At 37.5% G+C, this 13,578-nt stretch overlaps 1 protein-coding gene across 6 annotated transcripts in view; it reads right to left on the reverse strand.

The window, feature by feature from the left end:
* Positions 1–13,578, reverse strand: part of Wdr7 (WD repeat domain 7) — a 329,483-nt gene that overhangs the window by 24,666 nt on the left and 291,239 nt on the right. The window contains exon 27 of one of the 6 annotated variants that reach the window (XM_074069756.1): positions 6,104–7,884. The exons of the other annotated variants lie outside the window; for them this stretch is intronic. Coding sequence (XP_073925857.1) covers positions 7,801–7,884 — 84 coding nt within the window. The 3' untranslated portion in view covers positions 6,104–7,800. Of the gene's footprint in view, positions 1–6,103; positions 7,885–13,578 lie in introns of those variants that run through there. 6 annotated transcript variants of the gene reach the window in all.

The following is a 13,578-nucleotide window of genomic DNA, read 5'->3' on the forward strand; positions in this document are numbered from 1 at the left end:
ATCAGAAATTTATATGACATATACTTAATAAACAGCACAGTGCTGGAACTAACAATCAAGTTTTTAAACCAGAAAGCTTTTGAGCATTTTCCAGAATAATAATCAGGCTTTAAGAAAATAATAAATTCATATACTTCAAGCATGTATCAATGCATAGTTCTAAAAGGGCCTTCCCTGTTGCTGCAGGCTTGAGAGTAGTGATACTGTTAAGAAGCTGCTGTATGATACTTAAAAGCAACTGAGGCCAATAGGAAAAGGGGAACAGGAACTAGAGAAAAGGTTAGATCAAAAAGAATTAACCTAGAAGGTAACACCCACGCACAGGAAATCAATGTGAGTCAATGCCCTGTATAGCTATCCTTATCTCAACCAGCAAAACCCCTTGTTCCTTCCTATTATTGCTTATACTCTCTCTTCAACAAAATTAGAAATAAGGGCAAAATAGTTTCTGCTGGGTATTGAGGGGGTAGGGGGGAGAGGGAGGGGGTGGAGTGGGTAGTAAGGGAGGGGGTGGGGGCAGGGGGGAGAAATGAACCAAGCCTTGTATGCACATATGAATAATAAAAGAAAAAAAAAGAGAAGAAGCTGCTGTATGAGCTTACCAATTTTCAATAAGCTAATCCTCTTCTAAAATAGAAGATTACAAAACCATTAAAAAGGCAAATCAGTAGGGCTAGTAAGAAAAATAAACGTTTACAAAAGAATATGCTACATATAATTAAAGCAATATTATGCAATAAAGGGGCATGGAAAAATACTCAATGAAGAACATTAATATTTGGTATCATTCTTAATTGATACCTTCCTTAGTAAGAAAAATAGGACATGAAACAATATCAGCTAAATCAGATGTAAAAATCAGCAACAGTACTATTTGTTAAGCCTATTCCTTCTCTTGGCCAATGAAATAATTCCATTTTATGCCAAACTTTAAAAAAATATACATGTAATTCTAGTTAATTAAATACAAATTCTAGTAAACCTCCTTTAAACAACTTTATAACAGAAAAGTCTGTATTGTTGGGTTTTAGTTTACAGATAGTCTCCTTAAATATTTCTATACCATACATTAGCATCTCCTAATACGTGATTCTATAATTGTGATGTATCCAATTCTTCATGTTCAAACTGCTCCTAGGCACAGGAAATTGTGGGCTTCCAGTCAGCTATAGTACTACTGCAGGTCTAGAAGACAGGAATTTGCCACAGGGAATTCTCCAGATGCACCTGAAATGAGGGAATTTTGCTAGTGGGAAAGAGACAAGCTCACAGGTCCAGAAAAGAGAGTTCCCATCTGTTCAGAGATAAGGTAAGGTCAGAGCAGAGTACATTTTGGGAAGGTTTCTAGCAGCCCTACTTCTGCCCTAGCTGGGTGGTTATCTGCACTTTTGTTTTCCTTGCCATCCTTTCTTCATTCCTCTGGTGCTATAGGGTTTATTGTGTAAGATAGTAGGTAAGAACATTAAATTCTCATTAGTCTTGGTTCTTTCCTTGCTTGTTTTCTCTTCCATATGTATCAGTACCTCTTCATGGCTGTCAACATGAAGAAAATCTTTCTTGATAAGTTTTTGTCCCCTTGGTCTATATCATTTTTCTGAACACTTCCTCTTTTCCTGAGCCATTTTTCTAGACATCTTTCAAGGACTTGGATGACCCAGACTAATACAGAAGTTGACCCCATGGAGGAGGGGTGGAAAGAGTTTCTACTTCCCTCTCCCATTATTTTATGAGAATAAGTAATTTGAAAGAGTTCAGCGATTTCTTTCTTCTCAAATGAAAAATATGTAATGCATTATCACCAATTCATGTATTGTTTCCTGATTTTATTTATTACTAAGATATTTACCTTTAATATGACTATCTCAGAAATACTTTTCTATATTTCTACACTCAAAACATCTCTCTACAAACCCAAATTCTCTACCAGGTTTCTTCTAATACACACAGAACAAAGAGATGAGGTAGACTTTGTGGGGTATGGAAAGATTTAGAATTCTGCTATTATTTGCTATGAAGTCTCATATGAAGCTAAAGATGATATTGTCAGCATTTTGTCTCACCACATTCTTTGTAAACTTCCTTCTACTGTATTTTCTAATGTCACACTCTATGCATGTTCTTATAACTTTGAGTTCTTCATGCGAAGGACATTTCCAGATATTGGAAATCATGAGATAAATTATACCTTCTGTATGACACATTATTCATACTGGTAGTTAGGAAATTATGACTAAAAGCTTATTTTCTTCAGCTATTAATACTATAATATATTTTCAGAAGCTTGGAATGAGCTGGTGTATAATTTCTCAAATATTCAATACTTACAGTTTTTTTAAAAAGGTATCTTCTTATTTTGTGAGCAGATAACCCTTGTTTATTTCTCAGTTGTAAATGACTATTTAAATCACATCGGAACCCACAAAAAATACTATTCCTTGGGCAAGAAAGATGTCTTTATTTGTATACAATTTAGTAAACTTTAGTTTCTAGTGGCTTACACTAGATAATGAGTTTTTATAAAAATTTTCAGTCTTTGCCTAAACCCAGGATACCTGAGTTTCTTCTGCTTATACCTGAAAACTTTTTGATATTGAACACCTTTTGGGAAATGAATTTTGTACTTTCCTCCCAATGTCAGAAGATCCATGATGCCCAAATCTTTACTGGAAGGCAACACAGTAAGAAGGGTGACTTCTCCACTGCTCTTCATCCTTCCTCTACAGATTACCAGGAAGAATGGTTTCTCTAAGACTGGAATCAGGAGGAAGGTTAAGGTCTAAACAGAGCCACACATGTATTTATTATTTAATTAGGGACACATGATCAAATAAAAAGACAAACTGAAAATGAGGAAGGTTGATTTCCTTCTCCAACTCTTCTAGCTCTTGCTACAAATATTTCAAAGCAAAAAAAAAAACCCCCAAAAACAAAAAAAACCCATTTCAAAGCTACCGTTGTCACAGCATCTTGCTGATAATCAGCATACTTTATTCATTTTTCCTCTAAAAAAAACAAACCTGAATCTACAGTTCAATCTAAGTGCCAAAAAAGACCCCAAGATAAATTAAGTAACAGATTTTTTTTTTTAATATAAGGGGTAAGATGAGTTTTAAAGAGTTGGTTATGTTTGTTGTTTTTTTTTTTAAGTTCCAAATAATCAACTTTTCCCTCCATCCCTTTGGCTACCAATGTCTGTCTTACCAGCCTGTCTATACAATGATACACCCTTTGGCCAATTCAGCATAAATCCTTATTGCACTTTGCCAGGAAACAGCACACGGATATTAATAATAAAAATGCATCATTAGTGTAACTTAAGGCTTCAGTCATTAATGCTCAACCTTACAAGTGTAATAGTGAATGCTCCCCAGAACTGACCCCCGGGGAAATTCAAGAATGGATGTTGTCTTTTCAGCAAACACTTTGGCTTTTCCTCAGATGTTTACAAGTGTGGTAAACATTTATTCTTTTTCTATATCTGCCACTACTGTGAGGTTATTGATCAAATCATACTTGAAAACACTCTGTCAGAGACCATGGAGAAGGATATATGTTGTTTCTGAAAAGTAATTGCTTCCTTTCCTCTGAACAATTCATTCTTTACCCAGGTTTCTTTTAACTTTGATTTTCTTTAGGTCAATGAAAGTCACAGTTTCATACAAAATGCTTAAAAAATTAAAGATTTAAATTCTATAACTTTCACTAATGTTAAACTCATGTGACACTGTCTCTGGTTACAAAATGGAAAATACCCAGTTACTTTGCTTTTAATATATGTGCAGGCAAATAATATGGAACATTACATGTTCTTCTCTACTGAAATATTAAAGAAGCTTTTATAAACAGGTTTTGATGATTATATGACCATGACAGGCTAAGACAAATAAAGAATGTTGATGGACTGATTTTAAACCCCATTGTATACTGGCTGCAAAGCTCAGGAAGGAATGAGCTGGGCTCCCTGGCTCTGTCCCTACACTTTTGGACAATTCTGACTCCATGGGGGTGGGTTCTCCTCCCTATTGCACCAAGAGCCTCAAAGTTGAAGGGCAAACAATTTTTTTTATCACACTGTCAATAATAAATACTACCTGATGTCCTACTCTACCACGAAGCATGATTTTATTTGTGTATTAGTTTACAATTTCTTGGTTGCATCTGATTGTCAAAAGTACTACAAATTTTATCTTTCCAAATAAAGGAGTTTAATCTTTATGGTAAATCTAGTTATAATAGTATTTTAACTTTCTGAATTTAATTTTTCAAATTTTCAGTAATCAGTCAGTTATAAAATGGTCTCTTTGAAAGACTGAAAATCTGAATAATTCTCTATAACTATATGTTCAAAAGATTAAGAAACTTACACCTTTCTTTTAGTAAGGTTCAATATACAAACAAAGGCAGTGGCTAGGCCTCACCAGCCCTCATGTAGACACTTGGTGATTGGCTCCTTATGAACAGAAACTGATTGGCAATCAATTTGTATTATGGGCATTATTTTATACACGGATGAATGAATGAGGTGGGAAGGAATCACAGTCAGCTTCACAGTCAGCAACATCTGGTTGCTCCAATCCCTGTGGCTATCCTCTCAAAATATTGTTCTTTTCTTTTATTTGAAGTCAGTAAGCCTTAAAAGCAGTGAGTGGCCTACCCATCAAATCAGCATTAATTCCAACAGCCTGCTCTGCGGAGCTGAGTGTCTGTGTGTCTGGCACACTGGACCAAGTTCTACCTCCGTGACAGTGCCTTGGGAAAGGAACTCAAGACACGTAAACATTATACCAAGCTCAGGAGGCTGCTGTTCAACCCATGGATTCAGAAAGGACGAGAGAGAGGCTTGTGGGAAGGGCAGATACCAGGAGCATCCAAGCAGGTCCCAGTGATATTCACGAACCCTCAGGTGAAAAGAACATTGCAGTACTTTCTGGTATGAAAGACTGTTTTAGGAGTTAAGGGTAAGGCTTGGAAGAAAAGGATGAAAGGAGGTACTTATGAATTCAGGAAGAACTAGGCATGCTTCAAAAATAGGTCGTTATGGACATGACTTGGAAAAAAATTGTGACTTTACCTAATTCTAGTTGTGCTCACTGTAGACAGTGTGAGTTACGCTTGGAATGTAACTTTTAGCCCATAGTACGTCAAACTCCATAGGGTGCAGTTCTGGCTATGTGCTAGATTTTTGTCCTTAATAGGGGCTGCATGTTCTGTAATCATTCACACTATGTACAAAGGCAAATTTTATACCCCTTAAATTCTAATTCTTCTTCTTTTTTTTTTTTTTTTGTAGTACTGACAGGCACCGTGCCTGGTTTGTTTGTTGAAATAGGGTTTTGCTAACTTTTTTTTTGCTCAGGTTGGCCTTGAACCATGATATTCCTGATTTTTGCCACTCAAGTAGCTGATATTACAAGTGTGAGCCACAATGTGTGGCCTAAACTTGGTTTTGCCTGGAACCTAGAGAACAATGATCTTTTTTTTTTTCATTTTTCTTTTATTATTCATATGTGCATACAAGGCTTGGTTCATTTCTCCCCCCTGCCCCCACCCCCTCCCTTACCACCCACTCCACCCCCTCCATCTCCCCCCCCTCAATACCCAGCAGAAACTATTTTGCCCTTATTTCTAATTTTGTTGTAGAGAGAGTATAAGCAATAATAGGAAGGAACAAGGATTTTTGCTGGTTGAGATAAGGATAGCTATACAGGGCATTGACTCACATTGATTTCCTGTGCGTGGGTGTTACCTTCTAGGTTAATTCTTTTTGATCTAACCTTTTCTCTAGTACCTGTTCCCCTTTTCCTATTGGCCTCAGTTGCTTTAAGGTATCTGCTTTAGTTTCTCTGCATTAAGGGCAACAAATGCTAGCTAGTTTTTTAGGTGTCTTACCTATCCTCACCCCTCCCTTGTGTGCTCTCGCTTTTATCATGTGATCATAGTCCAATCCCCTTGTTGTGTTTGCCCTTGATCTAATGTCCACATATGAGGGAGAACATACGATTTTTGGTCTTTTGAGCCAGGCTAACCTCACTCAGAATGATGTTCTCCAATTCCATCCATTTACCAGCGAATGATAACATTTCGTTCTTCTTCATGGCTGCATAAAATTCCATTGTGTATAGATACCACATTTTCTTAATCCATTTGTCAGTGCTGGGGCATCTTGGCAGTTTCCATAACTTGGCTATTGTGAATAGCGCTGCAATAAACATGGGTGTGCAGGTGCCTCTGGAAGTAACCTGTGTCACAGTCTTTTGGGTATATCCCCAAGAGTGGTATTGCTGGATCAAATGGTAGATCGATGTCCAGCTTTTTAAGTAGCCTCCAAATTTTTTTCCAGAGTGGTTGTACTAGTCTACATTCCCACCAACAGTGTAAGAGGGAGAACAATGATCTTGACGAGGAAGTCTTCTGAACTCAGGAAAGTGTGTTTCTGAGGAACCTGGTCATATTTTTCCAAGAGCAGCTTTCTTCAGGTCTCCTGCATCTTCATTCATCTTAGACCTAGAGGCAGATGCTGACTACACTAGTCACTGCCTTCAGAACTTACCACCCTTAGCTTACATCAGGCTCAGGAAACACAGAGGTGTGAATTTCAAAAGAAATTGTTTTTGTCTCTCACATTCTAGTTTAAGTTATTCTAAAATGACAAATATTTGATGAGCACCGAAAAATTACATTGTCTTAGCAATTTAAATTTTTATACTCTTGAGGACTGAATTCACCTGAGAAAGGCACCACTGTTCCTGGAATACCTGTGCAATGTATTAATAAGTTGCGAGCTACCTCCTAGAAACTTAGCACTGCTCCACATATGGTGAGTTTGGAGCTCCCTCTTACCTAGAACTGAAGACTGGAACTTCATGGCTCCTGAAATAAAGAGAGGCTGTGTTCCCCTGGGGATTGAGAGACTGAATGTGTGCACACAATTGTACATCTTCCCCTATAATGGCCACCTATGGAGTATAGCTCATAAGCGGTCTACCAACACAGGATGCTGAAATCCTTGCTACTTCCCATATAAAGCGCGGATCTGTTAAATTATGCCCTTGCCTTATGCCCAGAAGTCATAAGAGTTTACCACAAAATTATTCAGGGACAACTTTAGGAATAAAAGCACAGAAAAGAACATTTCCAGGATTTAAGTAAAAAAATTCCTATTCTTAAGATGAGCAGTCATATCAAATGGTCAAAAATAAACAGAGTATTGAGAAGGAAGGAACCCAGAAATTCTACATGCAGAGCAAACCTCACAGGTGTCCAAGGATTTCCATTTACTTCCACATGCAGAGTTCAGTGAAAATATTCCTTTAAACAGTAATGAATGAGCAGTAATATTTTTTCCATTTTAATCAACAACATAAAAATACACAACACACTAGCAACGAAGACTGTCTCCCCAAGCACTTGCCACACACTTGACTGACACCAATTTATCTGCCTGATTCCTGCCAAATATGTATCCAGTAATCTGCAGATTATCCCGTGAGATGACGGATGACTTTACAGGAAAATGCCTTCCTATGAAAGGGTTTCCTATAAATTAGGGTGAACAGGAAAACACAACCCCCACATCCCACCCTCTTCCCTAGACAGGAGTTCCTCTGACAGTCTGCCCAAAACTGCTTCGCTAACACACTTGAAAAGAGCATTCACAGAGTTAAAAGCTGCAAAGGCCCTGCCAGGGAGACTGAGGTAAATGAGATACATTTCTGCAATTCTTTTGATACAAATTCAATTTTTTAAGAGCCTTTACCCGAGACATGACGTCACACTTTTTACCATAATAAAAATTTAAAATCACAGTCCTTGATGATGTGGCTTCACAGAGCCGTCAGCAACTTTAGTATTTTTCCAGGCAGCCCATCTCATGATAGCAAATGGCTTCATTCCAAAAGAAATAAAAGAGAAAAATTAAATTGATTATTATGTCAACTTTGGCATCTACATGCCAAATTGTTTTTTTTTTCCCCTAAAAGCTAAGTATTAGGTAGAAACTGAAGAAAAACTGTTTTCATTTGTGAATTGCAAATTCTTGCTGTCATATATACTTGCTTAAGCTCCTGGATGTATATTTAAATAATCTGGAAATAATATTTCCGAGCTAAATCAGGAGGCTTTTCCACTTTCCTTCTTAGGAGGTGAATTTATTAGTTTCTTCACGGTGTCCCTCGCCCATTACTCTATTTCACCTGATGCATTTATCACATACATAAAACAGATTTAATGTAAAACCAACTATGTGCAATATTGCTGTTGTAGCTTTGGTTTGGGAGACCTAGAGTTTCAGCAAGTATTAGCCACTGGCATAGTGAGTTAGCTGGCAGTTTGAATGAGTGGGAAGGTCATGTGGATCTAGTGATCAGAATGCAGGCTATGGTTTAATGACTTCTCTCACTCAGGCCCCAAAGGGTAAACAACTACACTGACCACCATCCTACCTCTGCACTTGTAGTTCAGAGGAATATTTGGGAATTGGCTGATTGGCCTTGATTAGTCATGGGACAGGACTGGATGAGAAAATAAGCAAGGAATACTACTCCACCTCACCTTTATTTGACTGGTTTGCATCAATGACATTGTTTTCCCAAGTAATTATTACCTATTACTTAGAATACTTCTATTGCCATCCTATGTTCAGTGAGGCCCTAACCTTAAACTTCTAATTAATACTTCTCATTAAGATCCAAGACTTTTTCAGAGTAAACCAGGAGCATAAGCAATATTGTCAGAAATGAATTGTTTTCTACTTTTATTTATTTTTCTTTTTTTATTGTTGCGTTGGTGGTACATTTACCAAAGTTCTTACAATACATCATAGTTGAATTCACCCCCTCCATCATTCTCTTTTTCCCCCTTGCCCCCATTCCTGGAATAGTTTCAAGTCTCATTTTTCCATTTTCATACGTAGGTACATAGTATTTCTACCATATTCACCCTCCTATACACTTTCCACACTTTCAGCTTTGTTGCTAATTTTAAAGTGAGCATACAAACTCACCTCTTTGGGAATAGCCTGTGTGTAATGGCTATGCAGTCCCATATTTGCTTGGACACTGACTCTATCGTTTTTGAGATGCCTTAGTTTGTTAGGACATACTACAGTTTCTGTCCACAGGCAGTCTTTAACTCACAGAATGCAGAGTGTTGTGCACCACTGCCAGCTCCACAAAGAAGGCAGGCCCCCACACCTTCCCAGTGCTAACGCATCTGCACAGATGGCAGTGTACTACTGACATGCCTAGCTGGTGACAGATTCTGAGGCTGGAAGAGTGAGTACAGAAGACCAACTGTCTTACTCAAGATAGGTAAGGAAAGAGGAAGTTGTTATTTGATTAGCTGAATTATTCTTTTTCATTATGAGTGCTTTATAAAATTAAACAGCATGCGCTTGAGGTTATGTTACACTGAGCAGGCCTCATGCTTCCAATTTTAATTGATTAATATGATTAATTAGAACAAATGGAAAATGTTAACAATTGGGCATAATACATTTCTATGAAAAATAATGTTTTTGAATGACATTAGTAATGTGAGCATTTGATTAAAGTACATGTAAACTCAACATGAAACTTAACTGAGATGTGTGGATCCTATCCCTCCACTAATCTTTCACTCCTCACAGAGATCTCTGGGTGCCATCTGAAAGAGAGTCTTGGCATTTACACTGTAAATAATGCCCTCAGCTGTTGTCAGTGAGCCATTTCAAGTAAGGGTATAAGTCAGAGAGTTCAGCAAAGACAGGTTTTTCTTCCTTACATTACAACTGAGGTTTCTATCCACATATGCAGACGGCCCACCCTGCCAGTATGGTCCAGAGGCCTGTTTTGTTTGGTGCATGTGATGTTCTTCTCTCCCAAACCCCAGTGGGGCAGGTGCATTCCTGTCCAGTTTAACCCGGTCCTTCACCTCTTTGAGATCAATCCAAAGTCATCTGGCTAGTTTCTCCCTACTGTTTACAATATGTAGAAGGAAGGCTAGGGTAGCAAGTGAGAAGTGGGGCAATCTTCAGATGTTCTGTTCAAAGCTGAGAAAGGTATGGACTCTACTCAGGACAACAGATCTGAATGGACATGGAACAAAATGGGGATCTATTTGGGACCCAACAAAATAGCATGTAGTACTAGTGAAGTGCTATGTGATTGGTGGGTTTAGGAACAAGTGAGAATAGTAGTTAATTTAAGTAAAAAATGAGAGGTGGGAAAAAGAGAGATCCTGGCTGAGGAAATTGCATGTGCAAAGGTCCTGGGGTCAGAGAGAAAACCTGAGAATGAGTAGCTGAAAAGAATCAGTCGGCATGGACTGAACACAGAGATGCAGGTGAAGGATGAAGCTGGAGCAGTAAGTAGGTAGGAGGTTAAGTTGGAAAACTCTGATATAGCAAATTTTACCTCGTAAGTATTATTAGTAAAAATACCAATATTTACACTGATCTAGTGTTTACATATTTTAAATCATTAAAGAAAATTTCAAAATGTACAAAAGGAGAAAGAAGAATACTGTAAAGCCGCCCTTCAGCCAACTTCGATAATTATCAAGTCATGGCTAACTTCACATCATCCAGACTTATCTTCTTTCTTCCCTCAAACTGTTTTGAAGGAAATCTTAGAAATGATAGATTTCACCTCTGGGATATCTGATTTTATACTAACTTTCTACTGCTGTGGGAAAAGTTACATGTTTAAGTTTAAATGCAAAGGTGCTGAAGTGTGTTGGTTTTCCGGACGGGATTCTGCTCTACAGCTCAGCACGGGGTCTCTCACTGCTACTGACAGGAGGACAACAGAGCCCTCTCCCTCCAGATGACCTTGGCTTCTCACCTCCTGGCCTCCGTCAGAGCTTTGCTGCAGGTCCACATCTACCCACCACGTGCTGTGCAGATCCTGCGTTAAAGGGGGTCCCCGGGGCTCGGCTTGCCTGCCCTTTGATCTCACAGACTGCACATCAATACTATGCTTTTATCTACTGGAAATTTTGTTCAGAATCTTCTGCTTAGATGGCCTAATGTTATTAAAAATGAATTTAATGCAAATTAAGACAGTCACAGATTAGCATGAATCAGATGTCACTTTCAGAAATGTTTACATGGGCTTATTTGCTCAGTTAGAAAGCACTTACTATGGACCAGGCTGTGGTAAGTATTTTAGCTTAAAATCAAAGGCTGTTTTAAGAATGAACAAACTAGGCCATGGAAGCAATGAAGGCCATGTGTACAGCAACAGAGCTTAGGTTAAATAATATTCTAGACCTTTTCAGAGTAGGGAACTATGCCTACAAGAATAAAGGTAAGTGTGGGCACTATAACTTTATTAAGGAAATAATACTTTCTTTCTATGAGATAAATCAAACTACATGGGTGACCAAGAATTAAAAATCATTTAAAAAATAGGCACCAGGAGAGGTTCAAGAAAGAGTAAGAGGGGGCAAATTTAATCAAACTGCATCATGTACATGCATGGAAATATCACAATGAACCCCTCTGTACAATTAATATATGCTAGTAAAAGAGAGAAAATAAATAGAAAATGATAAATAGTCCTTCAAAACCCCCATTTTTGGTTTGATAATAATTTTCCCTAAAAAAAAGTGTTTCAGCTGAGTGTGGTGGTGGACACCTGTAATCCCAGCTACCTGCAAGGTGGAAGTAGGAGGATTTTGGTCTGAGGCCAGCCCTAGCAAATTTAGAGAACCTATCTGAAAAACAAACTAAAAGCAGAAAGCCTGGCATGGCTCAGGAGATCCTGAGTTCAATCTCTAGCAGTAGAAAAAGAAAAAAAATGTGTTTCATTTTGCCAGGGAAGTTATTATTTCAATTTCATAACCTATACTATGGTTTCAACATACATTAAATGCCTAACTATGTAATAGGAACTTTTGAAAAGTTGAGTAAAATTGAAGACATAATAGAAGTTCTACTGAAAAGAATTTTAAATCTTTATAAAACTAATCTTTTCCAGATTTTATTTGAACATTAAAAGATAAAGCTATAAAATATTCTAATTGCTTAGAAGATATTTTAAGCTACAAACTCATAGTATTGTGAGTAATTTTGCAAGATGAGTTTGAGAAAAGTTAACTTTCAAGGATTTTTTTTTCTTTAGAACTATGCTATTCACTGTTAGCCACTAGCCATATGTAGCTACTTAAATGTAAATTCATTAAAATTAAAGATATTAAAAATTCAGATCCTCAGGCTCACTAGCTACATGTGGCTTGAGGCCACCATATCTGATAGCAAAGACACAGAACACTTTTATATCACCAAAGTTCTAGCAAGTAGTGCTGCTTTAAGAAGTTAACTTCATACTGAAAACACTTAAAAGATAACCATGGTATTTTCATTATTCCTTTTTTTTTTAACAACAATATATATGCACACACTCCTGAGAAGTGTATCATCAAAGGTAGTCTCTTTTTCCCCAGTAATGGTCAGGTCAAAATTCCTGTATTATAATTCAATTTCCCTTTTAAATAGTAAGTTAATAGTCAAAATAAGAAATATAAATTATTTTTCCCTGAAATATTGACAAAAATCTGAATCAAAAGAAATTAAGTAACTAGTACACCCCTCTCCCCGCACCACACACATACTATTTTTAACTGTGATAGTTGCAAGTGATAAGTAATTAAGGATTTCCTACCACAAAAATCCAATGGCAGTTTCTCTAGGACTTTAGTTGTTCACTGAGTTCATCTGCATGGAAGCACACACACTTTCTTCTGAGTTGGTAAGAACGCCCAATTTTTCACCATTCACTGGAATGGGTTCTACCAACTGCTGGAGAGCTAGGACAGCAAAAAATATATTCGCCTTCTCTGAGGCCTGGTTGCTGAGAAAGCTTAATCCTTTTTTTTTTTTTAAGTGAGTATTTCTTTTTCAAAGATGTACTTGCAAGTTCAACTGATACCATTTAAACAATGAAATAAAAGCACCTGGATGCAAGCTTTGGTTTATAAGTGAGATATGAGCCATAATTTTTATAAAATCAGCGATCTGGATTGGGTGAGAAGGTGAGCAAGGAAATGCCAATTTCACCTCATCTCAAGTGGCGTGTACATACCGCCAAGATATCAATGAGCCTGACGTGGCATGTTTATCACGAGATAATCACACCCCTAGAGGTTTCGAAGCACTCAGCTGAACCTTGTGCCTCACAACACACTTGGGGTGTCATTATCTCATGATAACCATACTCCCTGTCAAGCCTTATTGCTTAATTAGGGGTTACGAAGGTGATAAGACTAAAAGAAATCGGATGCACAGTACCTAAGATGAATGATACCTTAATCAACTTACACCTGGTGGCCACAGGAAGCACAATAACAGTCTGCTGTACATCCCATTTTCAGAAAGATCTGTGAATAATAAATGAGGAGAAACCCATCTGCATCACAGATGATTTGAATTGCATTTTCCAGGAGACATGTTTATGATCAATAATTGAAATCGTGTTTTTCACGATTGAATGAAATATTCAAGAAATTAACAATAACATGGAATTTCACTTTGGCCTGATACTCAGCTTGTGTGTGACAGTGATCCATCACGACCCAAATACAAAATTTAGGGTTTAGGTC

This window comes from Castor canadensis, chromosome 4 (assembly GCF_047511655.1).
Source record: "Castor canadensis chromosome 4, mCasCan1.hap1v2, whole genome shotgun sequence".
NCBI classification, from domain to species: domain Eukaryota; kingdom Metazoa; phylum Chordata; class Mammalia; order Rodentia; family Castoridae; genus Castor; species Castor canadensis.